This window comes from Oryctolagus cuniculus, chromosome 12 (assembly GCF_051225735.1).
Source record: "Oryctolagus cuniculus isolate XC-2025 breed Fujian yellow rabbit chromosome 12, ASM5122573v1, whole genome shotgun sequence".
Lineage (NCBI taxonomy): Eukaryota > Metazoa > Chordata > Mammalia > Lagomorpha > Leporidae > Oryctolagus > Oryctolagus cuniculus.
In genome coordinates, this window is record NC_142878.1 from 17,473,563 (window position 1) to 17,493,968 (window position 20,406).

Consider the following 20,406-nt stretch of genomic DNA (forward strand, 5'->3'; position numbering starts at 1 on the left):
GCACTGCAGGCAGCGGCCTCACCTGCTACACCACAGTGCCAGCCCCCATCCACTTGTTTCAGTACCTATGATTCGTGCCTAAATTAGTTTCTGTTGTGATGTTGTGAGATGGTCATTTTTAACTTTATCATTCCACTTGTTCTGTCATTACATATTGGCCCCATTTCATTTTGTAAACAACTATTATGATACCTGTAGTTCTGCTTCCTTCATTAAGCAGTGTGGCCTCCTATATTCCTTATACCAAAATACTGTGGTTTTATTACTGAGAATTAAAGCATCCAATGTGGGCAGGCACTGTGGCACAGCAGGTTAAGTTGAGGCCTGCAGAGCCAGCATCCCATATGGGTGCCAGTTCAATTCTTGGCTGCTCTACTTCTGATTCAGCTCCTTACTAATGCTCTTGGGAAAGCAATGCAGGATGGTCCAAATGCTTGGGCCCTGAATCTACATGGAAGACCCAGAAGAAGCTTCTGGCCCCTGGCTTCAGCCTGGCACAGCCCTAGTTATTGCAGCCATCTGGGGAGTGATCTAGAGGATGGAAGATCTCTCTCTCTCTGTCTCTCCTTCTCTGTGTAATCCTGTCTTTCAAAGAAATAAATAAATCTTTTAAAAAAACCAATTTGAATTAGATACTTTTATCTGCAAGGGGAGAAAGTCAGCCTAGAAGCATTTTGACAAAGCTAAAGGACAGCTGTGTCTCACAAGATGCAAAACCTGTTTGTAAGCACCTGTCCCATGGGGCACGTGGAAAGACCAATGTGTGGGGAGGACAGGTAGTTCCTCCGATTCTGCCTGTCCTGCAGGGAAATATGTAAAGGATAGCAAGAGAATACAAGGGAAGTGCCATGTAAAACATTAAAACTTGGGCACATGTGTTGTGGCTTAGAGGATAAAGCTGCCACCTGCAGTGCCAGCTTCCTATATGGGCATTGGTTCATGTCCTGGCTGCTCCACTTCCAGTCCAGCTCTGTGATAATGACTTGGAAAAAGCAGCAGAAGATGGCCCAAGTGTTTCAGTGCCTGCACCCATGAGAGTCCCACATAAATCTCCTGGCTTTGGCTTCGGTCAGCCCTGACTGTCAGAGCCATCTGGGGAGTGGACCAGTTGGTGGATCTCTCTCTATTCTGTGACTCTGACTTCCAAATAAATATATAAATCTTTAAGAAAAATGTTAAAGCTTGTGTGACTGTAGGGATTTAGTGCTCAACTGGTTAAAAAAGGAGTCATTTCAGCCTTCTAAATTAAGAAAATTGAGTAACCTGTTTAAGCAGAAGCCATTGAACCATAGGATAGTAAAATTATCATATAAATGGCTTATAGTAAATGCATGAGAGAGTTGTACTTTAATGACTCATTCTCATTTGAGATCAACATAAAATTCCATTCCAAAGAAAATTTGCCGTATGTGTAGTGGTTTATTGGGCCAAAGAAAACCAATTTACAAAGCTTGCATTTGTTAAGTTCTGTCAGCCTGCATTGATTGCAGACATATCCACTCTGACACTTTAGTGGTTTCTCATGCTCTTTATGGACTAAGGTTTATATGGTGAGTAAATTGCATGACATTCCTTATTTTTTTCAATTTTCCTTTTCATGTAAAAATTTAAGTGCTTAGCTTATCAACCTGACATTTTTACTCATTCTTTTATAGGTACCTCCTACTTAACGGACATTGTGTGGTGGGCTGGCACAATTGCAAGTAAGTAGCCCATGAGATAGAGTCTGGTCCTTTCCTTTGTTTCCAGAGAGTGGTCGTTCCTCTGGGCAGGGCTGGAGGGGGTGGGGTGAGCTTGACTCCGTTCTTGGAAAGGTAGCCACAGAAAGTGTCAGTTGGGTACCTTGCTTCCCTCTGCAGTCAGTCTCCTCCTTCCAGCTGTCCTCTCCATTCCTGGAAGGGAAAGGATGGGAGAGTGTGGAATGATGACCGGACGAGAGATGGCAGAGGCTCCTGCTGCCCATGATTAGTGCTGAATTTTTCCAGGACAAAGTGTCCTGGACCTCAAGAAACTGAAACACCTCCTGCTTGCTCACGGGTAGTTGGTTGTTGACATTTGGTGAAATTCCATGTGTTACACTGCCTGGTTTTGCTCTGTGCAATTGATTGAATGGAGAGTTTCTTGACTCACTTAAGACCGTATCAGAGATCATGTGCCATCACATAAATACAAGTACAAATACAATATAAGAGTTCAGAACTATAAATACATACAGCACAATTGAAGTAGAAATATCACATGGTGTTTTTGTCTCATCTTTAGGCAAGTGCTGATTGTTTTCATCCGAGAGCTTCTCTCAAGCTCTGTCTGGGAAGAGTCTATGGTGTGGGCTGGTGCAGGGTGCCGTGTTTTTGTTACTGATGAAAGGGCGGCAGAGAAAAGATGACCTTGCTTCTTTGTCTCACATGGAAGAAGAATTTCCAAGAGGACAAGGCAAAGAGAAAAGCAAGATTTATTGAAAAGCAAGATTTATTTAAGTCAGAGACCTCTTGACAGAGTGGCCAGGAGGGGGGCTCCAGGAGAGGCAAAACCTGAAGGGGCTGGTGGTCCTGGGGTTTTTAAGCACAATTTTAGGGAAGAAAAAACTTGACAGTCAGGTTGATGTTCAGTTACAAGGCAAGGGCAAAGCCCACCAAAAGACCTGATCTGTAATCTTACTTGCCGAGTGGTGGGATTGGTAACTTGTTTTTACAGTAACTGTGTGCTCAGGAGGATGGAATCACTACTCCCTAGCTATTCTAGTGGTAACACTGGAAGCTCCCAAGGAGTGGGGCAGGCACTTTTGACCTTGCAAAGATAACTTTTGAAGCAGTGGGAGCAAGCATTTTGCACCCTCAGTTTCTACTAGGACCAACCTGACTGCCTGTTAACCAGTCTGACTCCTCACATTCCCTCCCCCAGAAGAATGGACCCTAACTTCTATTAGGGGTTATGGGACGGCAACTGCTCTGGTTCAGTCAAGCTGAGTAGGGGCAGAGTAGGGACTGACAGTCAATTCAGGGTTCCAGCAGGAGGTGGCCTCTCAAAGAAGACACAGTGCCAGCTTCCAGAAACTGCTTCCTTCTGAGGTTTCATGTGCATGGCCATCTAGAATTTCACTGTTTCGAGTCTGGAGAAAACGCATCTAACAAGCAGATTAAATACACAGGGTCTAAAACAAAAGACAGTCATTACTAGAGGAACTAAGAAAGGTACTGTCCAAACCATGAGAAAATTTTCCCACTGAGAGGCAAATAGACAAGAGGAATCTGATAATAATCAGGTGGGCATTAGGGCCTGGTCAGGTATGAGGCCCAGTCCTATCTATCTTTTCATATGGGGTACTGGCAGAGACATCATAAGGGAGGTGTGAACCTCCTTAGAGAAGGCACCCTGTTGACTTCCATTACCTAACCGGCCTGGGAGATCTAGCCCAAAGAGAAGGCAGGTGACCTCTCTAAAGGAAATTTACAGTTCTGCCTGCAGTGTTGTGGACCCCGCCTGGCTGTCCCCTCAACAGTGGTGGTTACTTTGGAAGCTGGGCCGAGTAAAGGGCTTTCTTCAACTTAGAGCCAACTGGGTCTGGCTTTGACCCAGGAGTCCTTTAACCTCTAGGGCAGTTCTGTTTCCAATGACCCAGTTCTTGGCTGACAGAGCTGCCAGGGTTCTTCGTACGCTGACTTCTGTGTCCATCTGAAGCCCTGGATTTCCATATTGCAAACCAATGCCATTTGTGGTGGGCTGGCCGGTTGGGTCTCCTGGATGGCAGATCACTGTGTAGAGCAGCCATTAATTGGCCTGCCACCTGTTTTTATATTGCTCCTGCTGCCTGGCTTGCTGTTCTTCCTCCTGCTATCTGTTAAAGCAGGCCACCGAGGCAGCCTTTAAGAGGGTGCAAGTCAAGGGGGTGCTCAGTCTCATCTCTGTTCTTTGGTGGTCTAAGGCAGAGATCTATAGTCACAGGCATGTTCTCATAGTGGTTTTTCTGTGAGGTAGACAGTGCCCATGAGGAAAGCTATGTCCTTATTTTAAGATCAAATATTGGCCGGCGCCATGGCTCAATAGGCTAATCCTCCGCCTGCGGTGCCAGCACACCGGGTTCTAGTCCCAGTCGGGGCACCGGATTCTGTCCCGGTTGCCCCTCTTCCAGGCCAGCTCTCTGCTGTGGCTCGGGAGTGCAGTGGAGGATGGCCCAAGTGCTTGGGCCCTGCACCCCATGGGAGACCAGGAGGAAGCACCTGGCTCCTGGCTTTGGATTGGCGCAGTGCACCGGCTGTAGCTGCCATCTCGGGGGTGAACCAGCGGAAGGAAGACCTTCCTCTCTGTCTCTCTCCCTCACTGTCTAACTCTGCCTGTCAAATAAAAAAAAAAAAAAAAGATTTACATTTTACTTGAAAATCACAGAAAGAGAGAGAGAGAGAGAGAGGTCTTCCATCTGCTGGTTCACTCCCCAGATGGCTGCAATGGCTGGAGCTGTGCCAGTCTGAAGCCAGGAGCCAGGAGCCTCCTCTGGGTCTCTCACATGGATGCAGGGGCCCAAGGACTTGGGCCATCTTCCACTGCTCTCCCAGGCCATAGCAGAGACCTGGATCAGAAGTGGAGCAGTTAGTTCTTGAACCGGCAACAATATGGGATGCTGGCACCGCAGACAGCACCTTTACTTGCTATGCCACAGTGCCGTCCCCTTCGTTTGGTTTGAAAAGTGACGTTTTGTCTGTTTACTGTGCCCATGACAAAGTAAATCTAGCTGTGAAATCTTAATGTCTTCTATATGTAGCCGGGCTATTATTACAGAAAATTGTTAGCCATTCCTTTTATAAGGTCTAAAGATCAAACTGTATATCCTGGAGAGCCCTTCAGAATAGAGTCAGTTTCCCATCTTGAAGAGCATAGAGAAATAAGGGAACAAGTCAGCCTTCCCAGATCGCTTTGTTAATAACTTAATATCAAATGAAAACTTAGCAAGCAATTCTCTCAAATAACAAATTATGAAAACATTTACCAGAAGGTCCAATGCCTTCTATAAATTTCAAGACAAGAGTACATATGTTTGGAAACATCACTTAAATATCTAACACAAGTGTAACTTGTTTGACCAGCAAACCCAAAAGTATAAACATGTCAATAACTTAAACATTTTTAGTTTCTACTAACAGATTTAAATATCTGTTACAGAGATTTATTTAGGTCACATGAACCAAAAAGGTATCATTGATTAACTTACTAGTTTAAATTTGAGCAATCTTTTACCTATAAGCCAATTAAAGCAGTCAATAAATTTTCCCATGTAGACATACAATTTGTACATGCGTATAATGTAACATACAAAGTAGAACAATAAAGCAGTTTCAGTAATAGCTTCTTAAAATTTTTACCTGTTTTTTTAACTTACCATCAATTGACTAGAATTACTTCCTGCTCTTAGTAACCTGAATTAACCGTATTTTTTCTCAGTTGGAACCTGTACTACATTATTGGCTTTGTCTGCTTACAGCACTGTCTATCTATTTTTCTAACAATAGAGGTCAGAGAAAAAAGAATTCTTTTGGAACCTATAAGAGGACATATTTAAACACAGAAGGAACAATGTTTTAACTTCCATGAGCAGTAAATCTGACTTTTAGTGTTTGGAGAACACAAAACTGTAGATGACAAAAGACTTTAAATAGTCATGATTAAAATTGTAAACCCATCAACCAATGAAAAGAGGCACTTGCTTCCTCCACACATTATTTTTGAAAGCACCTATAGGATATTACAGAACATTTATCCCTTTTAGACCTCTGGCCTTTTTCATTAAGATAACCATCATGTCTGATAACAATACAACATCATTAGGCCAGCACCATGGCTCACTTGGCTAATCATCTGCCTGCGGTGCCGGCACCCCGGGTTCTAGTCCTAGTCAGGGCGCCGGATTCTGTCCCAGTTGTTCCTCTTCCAGTCCAGCTCTCTGCTGTGGCCCGGGAAGGCAGTGGAGGATGGCCCAAGTGCTTGGGCCCTGCACCCGCAAGGGAGACCAGGAAGAAGCACCTGGCTCCTGGCTTTGGATCGGCACAGTGCTCCCAGCCGCAGCGCACCAGCCGTAGTGGCCATTTGGGGGGTGAACCAACGGAAAGGAAGACCTTTCTCTCTGTCTCTCTCTCTCACTGTCTAACTCTGCCTGTCAAAAAAAAAAAAAATCATTTAACTTTTGTAACTTTTGGACATTTGTATGATAGTAGCATTTTATATTATGATAACTTAAAATTTAGCACCACTTCACATCTTGACAGTATCTTTAATGTAATCCAAATAGTCTTATTAGTTGGCATCTCTACAAGATGAGAGATATATCCTTTGACATTGCCCAGGGCCCAACTGGAAATATCAAAATCCAAAGAATTTGGAACTTGGATTTTTTGAATGCCTGTCAAAGTTGCCAAGAAGGCTTAAAATATCTAGTAGAAACAGGATCCCTTAACTTCATGACATAATATAGACAAGATTTGATTATTGTTAGAAAGTGATCACCAAAATGTTTAGAATAACGATAATTAAACAAACCATAACTCTTAAAACTCAGCTGTTTTTAACTATTCAGAACTTAACAGAAATATTAAGAGAACACAATAGATTACTTCAACAAAACACAAAATCTGGGCCAGCGCCGCGGCTCACTAGGCTAATCCTCCACCTAGCGGCGCCGGCACACCAGGTTCTAGTCCCGGTCGGGGCGCCGGATTCTGTCCCGGTTGCCCCTCTTCCAGACCAGCCCTCTGCTGTGGCCCGGGAGTGCAGTGGAGGATGGCCCAAGTGCTTGGGCCCTGCACCCCATGGGAGACCAGGAAAAGCACCTGGCTCCTGGCTCCTGCCATCGGATCAGCGTGGTGCACCGGCCGCAGCGCGCCAGCCGCGGCGGCCATTGGAGGGTGAACCAACGGCAAAGGAAGACCTTTCTCTCTGTCTCTCTCTCTCACTGTCCACTCTGCCTGTAAAAAAAAAATAAATAAAATAAAAATAAATAAATAAATAAATAAATAAACAAACACAAAATCTGCATCTCTTTGGTCATCCCAAAAATCGGAAATAAAAACTTAAATATAGGAGTTAGCATATGGAATCATCCCATAACTTGGAACAATTTTAACAGAGTCAGAACGAAGAAAGAGAAAATAGCTTACTGGGGCTGGCTAGAAAACTGACAGAGTCCCCGATTAAACACAAACTATTACAAGGAGATGCTGCAGTTTCTAAACACATTTTTAAGACTACTTCAAAATATTTACTAACATACGTGTATTGCAGAAACCTCATTGTTTTAACAGAGGATCAAATTCTAATTATATGTCAAAGAAAAATAGATTAATAGCTTTTGTATCCAAAAATTTCTTTCTTTCATACCCTTCTGTGACTTCCTCACACCTTCAGCAACTTACTTAAACATTTCTATCTATTCCATTTCAGTCTAAAGTGAACTAGCCATCAGAATAAAGTCATTCTTACAAACCATGTCCTTTCAAAAAAAAAAAAGTCTTTCCTTCTTAACCTTCCTTGCCAAGAACACGTTAAGAACATGTTTTATTTGTAAGCTTTTTCCATCTGCTGATTTCCTTGATTTACATTTTGAAATAACCATTTAAAATCTGCAACTTAAGACAACATTTTCTTAATAAGATAATACATCAGATTTCAACTTTAGTTACTTTCAAACACTGTTAAACTATTTTTGATATAGACAGTTTATGAAAACATATGGTAACAAACCCAAATAGTTTTTCCATAGGGTGCTAAGAGTACCAGAGTTTACATTTAGACACAATTAGCTCATTTGCCTTTACCCAATTTACATTTAGCAATTACACCTAGATGACTTAAGATGCTAATATTATATCACACATTTATCTGAATTAAAGTCAAAATTACATTAACATGGCATTCTAGTCCATTTTATAAAATTCTAGCTATGAGTCAGTGATATTAAACCAGAGATTGGAAAAATCCACCTTAGGAGGCTATAATAAGTGCTGATTACCCACTGCTATTTCATCAGAAACTTGTTATTTTTTTAAAGGCAATGATCTTTCTAGATTCAGAAGAGAAAAATTCTTTTAAACCCAATGTCCAGTTACAGCTGAACCAAATTTTCATGTATGAGTTTGTTATTTACCAAAGACATCTTTTTAGATTCTAATTGAATTTGAGTCTATTTTCTTTTTACCCAATAAAACACCTTGGGCCAATGATACCTATTCAACAGTCTGCTACTTGGGACTGGCTATGAAATCAGGCAGCTGCAAGACAGATCCCAAGGGTGACTGTGGGTGAGGGGCTCATGTGCCAAGGATGCGATTAGAGATTGTTCACTGTTGTGTTAGGTTTGATGGGAGAGGGCATCCATCAGAGCAGATGGGCACCCCTCCAGAGAGATTCCTGAGGAGGAGAATCAGATAAGGGACAGAATAAAGGGCAGTGACCTGCAAGGAGGCTCCTGTAAGAGCCTGCAAAGAGCCAGAGTAGAGGGAGAGAATCTGGAGGCCCTACAAAGAGACAATAACCTTATACCCCAGACAGAAAGATAATACTAGAAGTGTCTAGTCATGCAGCTGTCAGTCAGATCAGCCCCAGGCATGAGGAGTCAGGTCGGGAGGTAACTCAAGAAGTCCAAGACTTCATCATCTGAGGCTGCTGGGCCTGGATTCTTGCCTAGAAACCCCCTGGGTAAAATTACAACAATGGGTGCAATGGTTGCTTGATAAAAACTCTCCTTAACAGTAGTCAAACAGAGGGACCCTGGTGGCTCACTAGACAGACCTAAGGACCCTGGGAATTTGTTGCATATTGGAGCACATGCGGAATAATAGAGGCAAGAGACAAGTTAGGAGACAGAGTTCTGAGATAGGGAGTCGGAGTAGAGGGGCTGGCATGTCTCAGAACTCACTTAGGCTAACTTCTCCATCCTTTCACTTGTAACCAGGCCAGGTAGTGGTACACAAAAAGATGAGGCATTTTTCTTTAAGCTCAGAAGTCAAGAAGTCTCAAAGTAGATGGTTTGCCTCCTGTCTGGAGTGAGAGGATAATAACAGAAGCGTACCTCATTTCTCATCTCTCCTGAGTTTGAGACGTCTCTTAAAGCTGTGATGTCCAGAAGTGCACTGAAGCCCACAGGGAAGGGAGGAAGGTGCACATATTCCCCACTCTTGATCAGCCTTCCCGCCTGTAGCCTAGGGTATGTATTTGTTAGAAATGAACACGCAGGGAGTGATCAGTTCCCTTACTGGTGTTGTCTTAGACTGGGCCTCTGCCTGGTCAAATATATACCTTTGCTTTGTGTGTGTGGGTTTTTTTTTTTTTTTTTTTTTTTTTTTTTTTTTTTTACAGGCAGAGTTAAACAGTGAGAGAGAGACAGAGAGAAAGGTCTTCCTTTTTCCGTTGGTTCACCTCCTCCAAGTGGCCACTATGGCCAGCATGTTGCGGCCTGCAAGCTGCGCTGATCCGAAGCCAGGAGCCAGGTGCTTCCTCCTGGTCTCCTATGTGGGTGCAGGGTCCAAGGACCTGGGCCATCCTCCACTGCCCTTCTGGGCCACAGCAGAGAGCTGGACAGGAAGAGGAGCAACTGGGACAGAATCGGGTGCCTCAACTGGGACTAGAACCTGGGGTGCCGCCGCCACAGGCAGAGGATTAGCCTAGTGAGCCACGGCGCTGGCCATGCTTTGTTCTTATACATAAGGAAAATAGTTGTTCTACTGCTCGTAACCTTGAGTCTTATCTAATATTGAGCCTGATTTCAACAATGAGCCTTCATGGCAAGAGTCTTAGCCAAGGTGTTTTTAAGCCAGGGTTTGGTGAGAGAGTGCCTGCCTGTTTACCACCCAGGCTGATGACTAGGCAGGTGGAGGAACAAAGAAGCAGAGTAGGGGAATAAAATCCTCCCCAGTAAACCTCCTCTGAGGTATGGGCTACATAGGAAGGACCTGACAGAGGGGACCCAGAAGAGGGGACTTCAGAAGGAAGGTGTGGGATACCAGAGACATGCTGATACTTGCCTACAGAAGTTCAGCTCATGTGGGGACTTAATGAGAGTCTAGGTAAAAAAAACTGCCTGTCTGAAAAAGGAATAATTAAACTTGAACCCAGAGCTAATGAACGAAACATATCTAGGAAATACCCACTAATGGGACCAGGAAATCAAATTGGTAGGAATTGAGGAGACCTGGTGAGGTACAGAAAACATTTAGAGGAGCAGAGAGAGACTGAAATTTTGTCAGGATCTGGGGTAAAGGAAAAACTCATTGAAGCATGGAGCCTAGAGCCCGTGGCCTCGCTCCAAGCTGTGCCCAGTCTCACCGACAAATTGATCTCCAAGGAAGGAAGAACAGGATGCAGTTTTCAGCCCGACACCCTAATGGGCTGTCAGAGTCTGCTTTCTGCTCAAGGAGTCCTTGACAAAAACCAGAGAGTGGCCCTGGCCTGAATTTCAAGATTACTCCAAGTCCATCTCCCAGTTTCGCATGTTGGGCCAGTCCCCCAGGAAAGGAAGCTGAGTTGGACCGGACCAACGTTCCCGAAGCTGAGATGAGAAGTGTGAAGGGTGGAGCATCTGGCTTTGTGGCTTGTGAGGACTTCAAAAGAGCAGGGGCCTCATTCCCTGCAGGAAAATGCATTTCCTGACCCAGTACCATTTCGGCTGTCGGGGTCTGGTGCCCAGCCGGGAGTGTAGCCCCAGCCAGAATCCATAAGTTGTCTCAAAGCCTTCTCCCTATCCCATGCCAAGGGCTGATCCACGCAAGAGGGAGGGGAGGTATTCTACAGCCCAACGACACACGGGCTTGTCTAGGTGTGGGGTCCAGCCAAGAGATTTTCAGAACACACTGGGGAGTGCCCCAGCCCCTTCAATCCTCTCAGTGCCTTTTCCCAGTTTCTTTATGAAGGGCCGATCCACACTGGAGAAGAGAGGGGTTAGAATGGAATCTCCACTCTAGGGGGTTACTCTAACCTAATCAGCTAGCCTAGCCCCTGAGTCTTAGGGCTGGCAGCCATGCTGACCACCTTTAACTGGCTGACAGGGACCCTGTGTTTTTGAGAAAATGAGAGAGTTTCAATGGAGGGAGAGGAAAACTCTCAAAAAAAAAAAAAAAAAAAAACCAGAAGCAAGGGCAGTCCTCCTGCTTGCCTGTCCGGCGAGATAATCCAATACTGGCTGGAACTGAAGTCCAACGGAATCTGAGTCACGTTGGAGTTGCTATCTGAGCAGCAGGGAAAAGATTGCCTTGCTTCTTTGTCTCACATAGAGGAAGAATTTCCAAGAGGACAAGGCAAAGAGAAAAGCAGGATGTGTTGAAAGCAAGATTCAGTTAAGTCAGAGACCTCCTGGCAGAGTGGCCAGCAGAGGGGCTCCAGGAGAGGCAAAACCTGGAGGGGTTGGTGGTCCTGGTTTTTCTTTTCTTTTTTTCTTTTTTTCTTTTTTTTTTTTTTTTGACTGGCAGAGTGGACAGTGAGAGAGAGAGACAGAGAGAAAGGTCTTCCTTTGCTGTTGGTTCACCCTCCAATGGCCACCGCGGCCGGTGCGCTGCGGCCGGCGCACCACGCTGATCTGATGGCAGGAGACAGGTGCTTCTCCTCGTCTCGGTCCTGGGGTTTTTAAGCACACTTTTGGGGAAGAGGCTGTCAGTCAGTATAAGGAGGGGACAAACTCATCAAAAGACCTGATTTATAATCTTTTCACCCTGTCTTGCTCGTGAGAAAACAAAAGAGCCATTAGAAGGGTGGCTAATTTGTTTTACAGTGAACTGGGAGCTCAGGAGGCATTACCACTCTGCCACTGTTCTCATGGTAAGATTGGAAATTCCCATGGAATGGGGTAGGCACTTTTAATCTTGCTAAAGGTAACTTCAGGTGAAAGCAAGCATTCCACACCCTCGGTTTCCACCAGGACCAACCTGACTGCCAGTTAACCAGTCTGACTTCTCCCATTCTCACTGGATGTGCCAGCAGCCTGTCGCTGTGGCCAGCTCCAGACAGCTGAGTAGTAGGTCGCAGGCCACTTGACAGTTCACAAGAAGCTCTGCTCCATTCACCTTAGGACAAAGATACGTGAAGAGAGTGGAAATATACTCAGCGTCGTGCCCACTGTCGATAACCGTCGGAAAGATTGAGCATTTCCATAGGAGGCTCAAACTCCTTTCCCAGCTAAGACCACCATGAACCTCCAGTAGAAATGGAACCCCAGATTTGATTCCTCACAAGGGAAAGAAGTAGTCCTTTCAGAGCCGAGCCTTGATCTGTACTAAAAGAGAGCTTTGTAATCACACTGGTGTCCTTGTGATTGTCTTGACAGTGGCTGTTGGCCAAATTGGAAACTTTCTGGCTTACACGGCAGTCCCCACAGTCCTCGTGACTCCCCTGGGTGCCCTCGGAGTGCCATTCGGGTAAGCGCTAAGGTTATGTGTTTTGGTCTTCAATGCATAGTTTAGATGTGAAGAAATTTTCATTTAAAATGTTTCTGTTAAAATAATAACAGTAAAATTATGCCTGAAGATAGATATTCAGTATTTTACTCTATGTCATTTAATTTTAACCCTTCAGGTGTAGTTTTGTGTGTTACTAATACTTCTCCTAGAAATTTGCCTTACTGTGTTTCGAGTTGTAAGTTATTCGTGGAAATCAATGTCCGATGCTGCCACTCCCCTGGGGTTTGCCCTGGAAAATTTCTTAGAGACTACGACTTTTCCCAAGAAGCAAAATGAGTTTATTGGTGTTTTATTTGGGTGCTTAGCATCCCTTGCTGAATACTGGACAGTCTCTAACTCACCCCTGGAATTACGTAATTTAGGACAAATGACACGTGAGTACCAATGGACATGAAATAAAATCCAAGGTTCTAATTCATGGAATCATTGATTTTTTTTTGCTATATTCCAGACCCTGAAATCCTTGCAAAGAAGTGTGTTTGTGATGGATGTATTTGGGTTTGCACCTTAAAGTTTCTTAAACTTTATGGTACTGTGGGCTAAAAATCACAAATACGAGGTGGGACTTTGGCACAGTTGTTAAGCTATGGCTTGGGGAAGTCTACATCCCAAGTCACAGTGCCTGGGTTAAAGTCCAGGCTCCACCTTCATTCAGTTTCTTGTGCACCCTCAGCACGGCCGCATCCTGGCTGTTGCAAGCATTTGGAGAGTGAACCAGAAGATGGTATGGGAGCACTTCCTGTTTGTGTCTCCAATAAATAAATTAATTAAATTGAAACGCATAATGTTATCACATTTTTATTTTTTTAAAAAAGATTTATTTATTTATTTAAATGAATTATAGAGAGACAGGGAGAAAATCTTCTATTAACTGGCTCATTCCCCAGATGGCCACAACAGCCAGGGCTGGGCCAGGTAGAAACCAGGAGCCAGGAGCTTCTCCTACATCTCCCACATGGGTTGAAAGGGCCCAAGCACTTGGGCCACCTTTCACTGTTTTTCCTAGGCCATTAACAGGGAGCTAGATTGGAAGTAGAGCAGCCAGGACACGACTTGGTGCCCATATGGGATGCTAGTGTTGCAGGCAGTGGCTTTGCCCACTATGCCACAATCCAAGCCCCTGATATCACATTTTTAAAGTGTCAAGTATTAGAGAAGAATAATCACCTGTTGTACTAACATACTGCATTTACTATTAGCACTTTTATTTTTTCTTCTGTTTGTGCATTTTTCACTTTTTTTTCTACAAGTTTATTTATTTATTTGTAAGGCATAGTTACAGGTGGCCAACTCTGTGGCGTAGTAGGTAAAGCCACCACTTGCAGTGCCGGCATCCCATATGGACACTGGTTCAAATCCCGGCTGCTCCACTTCTGATCCAGCTCTCTGCCATGGCCTGGGAAAGCAATAGAAGATGGCCCAAGCCCTAGGGCCCCTGCACCCATGTGGGAGACCTGGAAAGAAGCTCCTGGCTCCTGGCTTTGGATCAGCGCAGCTCCAGCCATTGTGGCCATCTGGGGAGTGAACCAGCAGATGGAAGACCTCTTTGTCTCTGTCTGTCTGTCTGTCTCTCTCTCTCTCTCTCTCTGCCTCTCCTCTCTCTGTGTAACTCTGACTTTCAAGTAAAATAAATAAATCTTTTTTTTTTTTAAAGGTAGAGTTACAGAGAGACTGAGGCAGAGAGAGAGAGAGGTCTTCTATCTGATGGTTCACCCTCCAAATGTCCATAACAGCTGGAGCTGGGCCAATCTGAAGCCAGGAGCCAGGAGCTTCTTCTGGGTCTCCCACTCTAGATGCAGGGGTCCAAAGACTTGGGCAATCTTCTTCTGCCTTCCCAGGCCATAGCAGAGAGCTGGATCAGAAGTGGAGCAGCCAGGAATCTAACTGGCACTCATGTGGGATGCAGGCAGTGGCTTTACTCACTACACCACAGCGTGGGCCCCTTCACTTATTTATTTATTTATTTATTTTGACAGGCAGAGTTAGACAGTGAGCGAGAGAGACAGAGAGAAAGGTCTTCCTTTTCTGTTGGTTCACCCCCCAAATAGCCACTACGGCTGGCGTGCTGCACCGATCCGAAGCCAGGAGCCAGGCGCTTCCTCCTGGTCTCCCATGCGGTGCAGGGCCCAAGCACTTGGCCCATCCTCCACTGCACTCCTGGGCCACAGCAGAGAGCTGGACTGGAAGAGGAGCAACTGGAACAGAACCAGCGCCCCAACCGGGACTAGAACCCGGGACTAGAACCTGAGATGACAGCGCCGCAGGCAGACGATTAGCCAAGTGAGCCGTGGCACTGGCCTTCACTTATTTTTTTAAACTTAAAGTATTTTACAAATTTTATTTGAAAGGCAGAGAGAGAGCTCCCAAAGCTGGGGGTTGGCCAGAGCCAAACCTCGGAAATGGAAACACAATCGAAGTCTCCCACCCAGGGGTAGGAATCCTATCACTTGAGCCATCACTGGTGCCTCCCAGGATCTGCATTAACAGGAAGCTGGAGTCAAGAGCTGGCACTGGAATTGAGCCCAAGTACTCTGATATGGGGTGTGGGTGTCTTAACTCCTAGGCTGAACACCTGCCCCAACTTACCATGTTTTTAAATCATGCATTACTTGTAGTTATTTTGACAGTTTTTGTTTTTTACTTTCTTACTTAGCATAGTTGTTTTGATGATTTGTTTTATAAATACAGATGCAATACTTTTATTTTTGGTCAACAGAAAATGTGTTTTTCTATTGTGATATATTTCATATCTACTGAGAAAATAATATAAAGTGTCATGAGTTAAGAATGCTGCAAACAATGTACTAGCTTTGCATGGAATTCATATGAAAATATCATTTGTATAAAAATAAATTTCAATAATTATTAATCATTTTTCTTCTTAAAAATTAAAAAATGAAAAATAAGGTATGGCTATAAAGAGAATGTGGCTTTTCTAGAGAAAGTGTATTCATTTGGTAGACACAGATCAGGTAGTTCGGTTTACATTTTAATGATTTCTTTTTTTGGTCACTGAAGGTCCATTTTAGCTTCTTACCTTCTGAAGGAAAAGCTCAACATCTTGGGCAAGTTGGGGTGTCTGCTGAGCTGTGCAGGTTCCGTGGTCCTGATTATCCACTCCCCGAAATCTGAGAGCGTGACGACGCAGGCCGAGCTGGAGGAGAAGCTGACCAATCCAGGTAACTCTTCGCTAGCAACACTGCCACGAATTCTTGTCCCGGCTCCATATCACGCCCTCTGGTGGTACGAGTGAACCGTGTGTCCACCCTGGCCTGCCTCTCAGGTCTGCCTTCTGCATGCCCACGTGTCAGTTGGCTGTGAGCTACCTGGGGACCCCCAGCTTGGTGGTGTTGGAGTCCTGTGCATTTATCCTTCCACTCTCCTGCCCATAGGGGCTTCCACCCACTGCCTTGGGTGCTCTGAACCCTGAGTGGATCCTCACGGTCACTGTCACCTCTCCCTCATCTCCATCACACTCCTCCTGACTCTCCTACTCTCAGAACTTAGCACTGCATGCACTGGTTCCCTCTGGGACCTTGTGCATCAGCGCCTTCCCTTTCCATCCCCTGTGCTCCGTGCTACCACCTCTGACCACTGCACCTACCGGGCTGCCTCCTGACCTCTGACTGCTGCCCTCTCCCCTTACCATCCTCCCTGCTGTCCCTGCTGTGGGCCATGTCCTGTGGGGTCTGTCCCTCCTCCTACCTAGAGCTCTCTGAGAGCAGAGACTAGGTTTATTTATTTTTTCTGACATAGAGCTTCTTTTATTGACAAATTCAATTAGAAACACTATGTACGTAATTATACCAGCCTTACAATACAGATTTTTTTTTCTAGATTGCTTCCAGCAGGCCATTCTGCATTGCTTGCAATGATTTTAGGCAGGTGCCAGCATGAAGCAACCTTCACACCGATGTTCAAATGCAGAGCATCTTTAGGTTGCAGAGTGACTCTTCCTTTGCAGCTCTCAATTTGCAATGGTGGGCATAGCAACAGAAACGTCTACACATCTTGAAAAGGGGTTTATAGTGTAATTAGCCGAGACTGTCTCCTTATCATGTTGTATCCCAAATGTTTAGCATTGTGATATTTATTTCTGCCCATAAATGCCCATATATTTCCAACACTGCAAGAAATGAGAATACAAAGACTTTAAAAAAAAAAAAAGACCTAAGAACTAGAGAATAGTGTCCTGATTATTTTATGGTAATTTTGTAAAAATATTTTATATATTTATTTGAGAGGTAGAGTTACAGAGAAAGGGAGAGACATAGAGAAAGATCTTCCATCCATTGGTTCATTTCTCAAATGGCCACAGTGACAAGCTGGGTCAGGCAGAAGCCAGGAGCCAAGAGCTTCTTCCAGGTTTCCCATGTGGGTGCAGAAGCCCAAGCACTGGGGCCACCTTTTACTGCTTTCCCAGGCCATAGCAGAGATGTGGATTGGAAGAGGAGCAGCCAGAACTAGATCTGGTGTCAATCCAGCCACAGGTGGAGGCTTAGCCTACTATGCCACACTGCTGACCTCTATTTTATAGTAATTTCAGGAGGGACATCTCCAAACGCTGCTTATCCATTGATAAATGTGGATGATACCAGTATATCTAGCTCCTCAGTTTTTTTACCAAACATGTTTAATTTGAATATCTCTATAAAAATTTGGTATGAAGATGTGATAGTAGCAGAAAAAATTTTCTTTCCTTTTTAAAAAAAGTTTTGGGACCTGGTGCTGTGGAGCAGTAGGGTGAGCTACTGCCTACAGTGCTGGCATCCTGAATGAGCACCAGTTCAAGTACCACCTGCCCCACTTCAGATCCAGCCCTCTGCAAATTAAAACAAAACAAAACAAAACAAAACAAACAAACAACAAATTCTATTTATTATTTTCTTGAAAGTGAGAGAGAAAGAGATACTGATCTTCTGTCAGCTAGCTTACTCCCCAGTTGCCTGCAAAGTCAGAGCTTGGCCAGGGCAGAGCCAGAAACTAGGGACTCAATCCCAGTCTCCCATGTAAGCGGCAGGAACCCATCACCACTGCCTCCTAGGTTATGTAGTAACAGGAAGCTAGATCAGAAGCAGAGGTGAGACTTGAATGCAGATACTCCAGGATGGGATGTGGGCATCCCAAGTCATTGCATGAACCAGAAATTTTCTTTTAGACATGAAAAACTTGTTTTTTCTTAAATTATTATTACTACTTTTAAATATTTATTTATGTATTTGAAAGAGTTGCAGAGAGAGAGAGAATCTTCCATCCACTGGTTCACTCTCCAAATGGTCTTGGTGGCTGGGGCTGGGCCAGGCCAAACCCAGGAGCCTCGAGCTTCATCTGGGTCTCCCATATGGGTGGCAGGGTCCCAAGCACTCTGGCCATCTTCCAGTGCTTTCCCAGGTGCATTAGTGGGAGCTGGATCAGAAGTGGAGCAGGGAGGACTCAAACCTGCAAAAATATGGGATGATGGCTCTGCAGGCTACATCATACCACTGGCCCCTAAAGGCTTGTTTTTCAACTGAAATATAAAATGGTACTATTCTGATTGCTCAATATACTAAATATTTTTCTAATTTTTTTGCTGAAGATTTAAAACACCAGAATTAATTTTTTGCCAAATAATTGCCCCAGATAAAACTTAAGTGAGTACTTGTTTATATTTTTGAAATCCCTGATATGTGATCTCTGATATTCAGAGGTGAAAGAATAGAAACACCTGGAAAATTCTCTCAAGAGAGAATGCCAGGGGCTGGCACTGTGGCACAGCAGGTAAAGCCACCGCCCACAGTGCTGGCATCCCATATGAGTGCCAGTTCAAGTCCTGGCTGCTCCACTTCTGATCCAGCTCTCTGCTACGCCCTGGGAAAGCATAGAAGATGGCCCAAGTCTGTGGGCCACTGCACCTGCCGGGGAGACTCAGAAGAAGCTCCTGGCTCCTGGCTTCGAATTGGCCCAGCTCCGGCTGTTTCAGCCATTTGGGGAGTGATGAAAGAGGTTTTCCCAGTTTTGGAGCCTGCAGGTCCAAAGGCCCCATGGCAGATGCCAGAGCGCATGCAGAGACAGGATCACATGGTGAAGGAGGAAGCAGGGGGAGAGTGGTGGAGACAGACTCAGGTTCTCATAACCACCCGCAGTGACCTACGGATCTTCCACAAGGCCCCACCCCCTAAAGGATCCAACCTTTCCTGATAGCACCACCCTGCAAACCAACCCTTTAACTCAGGCTTCGGGAGCCAATCACTGGGTCTGACCCTGCGAACCACTGGCAGGACTCAAAATTCAGTAAACCTTAAGCAGGCTAAATTTTAAAAAAGATTTATTTATCTGAGAGGCAGAGTTACAGACAGAGGGAGAAACAGGGAGAGAGGTCTTTCATCTGCTGGTTCAGTCCCCAAATGGCAACAGCTGGAAGTGGATTGATCCAAAGCCAGGAGCCAGGAGCTTTTTCTGGGTCTTCCACACAGGTGCAGGGGCCCATGTACCTGGACCATCTTCCCCTGCTTTCCCAGGCCATTAGCAGGGAGCTGGATCAGAAGTGGAGCAGCCAGGATACAAACTGGCACCTGGATGGTATGCTGGCGCCGCAGGTCAAGGCTTAACCTTGTACACCACAGTGCCAGCCCCTGGCAGGCTGATTTTTAAGTTGGTAATTTTGTATGGCTCTTGCAGAAAAATACTTCCTCAGCCCTACACGCAAGAGCCTTTGCTGGGTGTTTAACATCCAAACCACAGAAACCATAAAGCATGCATTCTCAGTGGGGTGATAGTCACCCTGGAGAGCAGAAACTAGTCCTTAGAAGCAGAAAAATATATTCTTTTAATGTATAAACATAGATATACATACAATGTAGAAACAGCTGTACAATGTGGCAGAATTAAAATTTCATGGGAGTGAGCAGTTGGGGAAAAGCTGTCTCATGTTTCCTTAGAGGGCTGATAAGACAAAAAGAACTGAGACACACTGGATGTGTTGAGAAACACTTTACATAAATAATCATAAAGCTAGGGAGATAAAAATAAGTCATGGTCAGTCACTTGGAAACAGGTTTCCTCTGATGTGGGTTTTTCTGTCTGAGTTTCTCAGTTCTCAAGGCTGACACTTGTGCACCGTGCCCCCTTACTAGCAGTGCCCACTCCTGTCTCTCTACCCGGTTGACCACTTCCCACCTTTACTTCCTGCCCTTCTTCACTGCCTGCCCTAGGACACAATCTCTCATGGCCCCAGCCCTCTCCCCTTAGGTATCTTGATGCTGAGGACCCTTCTGAAATATAGTCTGATTATGTCCCTTCCCAGTGCCAAAGCCTTTTGCAGCTCCCTTCCTGTGAGAGAAAGCCCAGACTCCTTCATGGTCTCACCCTGCTGCTTTGGTGAGCATGCACCTGCACAGCTGCATCCAAGCCACAGGTTGGCCATGTTTTGTGTTCCCATGTGCCAAGCTCTCCTCCTTCTGCTGCCACTTCCTGTGGGTCAGGCTCCCAGGCAGCTTTCAACTGCCCTGCTAGTATCCTTTCCCTAGTGGGGAACCATTTTTCTGCCAAGGACCATTTGGATATTTATAACATCATTCAAGGGCCATACAAAATTATCAGCCTAAAAAATTAGCCTCCTCTAGATTCATTGAATCTCAGATTCCTCCTCCAGTTGCCCTGGCAGGACCAGACGCAGACCCAGTGATTTCGCAGGCCTTATATGGGCTATAGGCTGGACGTTCCTCATCCCTGCTGTAGAGGCTTCCTGAGTCCTCCCCCAGAGCAGGAGGACTCCACAGTTCCTTTTTCTAACCATTGCCTGACTGCTGGTTTGCATGTTCACACTTGCTGGTTTACGTGTCTATGCTGGCTTGTTTGCATGTCTAGATGGTTCCCACCCCTGTCAGGTCCAGTGTCCCATTTATAATCTGGGAACAAAGTTCATACACTATAAGGGGACACCAAAAAGTTTCATGGAAATGAATGAAAAGATAAGCTTGGGAGCATTGTAGAGCAA

At 45.1% G+C, this 20,406-nt stretch overlaps 1 protein-coding gene across 1 annotated transcript in view; it reads left to right on the plus strand.

The window, feature by feature from the left end:
• Window positions 1–20,406, plus strand: part of NIPA1 (NIPA magnesium transporter 1) — a 47,414-nt gene that overhangs the window by 19,674 nt on the left and 7,334 nt on the right. The window contains exons 2-4 of the mRNA XM_008269747.5: window positions 1,656–1,703; window positions 12,296–12,386; window positions 15,447–15,607. Of these exons, the coding sequence (XP_008267969.4) occupies window positions 1,656–1,703; window positions 12,296–12,386; window positions 15,447–15,607 (300 nt within the window). The remainder of the gene's footprint in view (window positions 1–1,655; window positions 1,704–12,295; window positions 12,387–15,446; window positions 15,608–20,406) is intronic.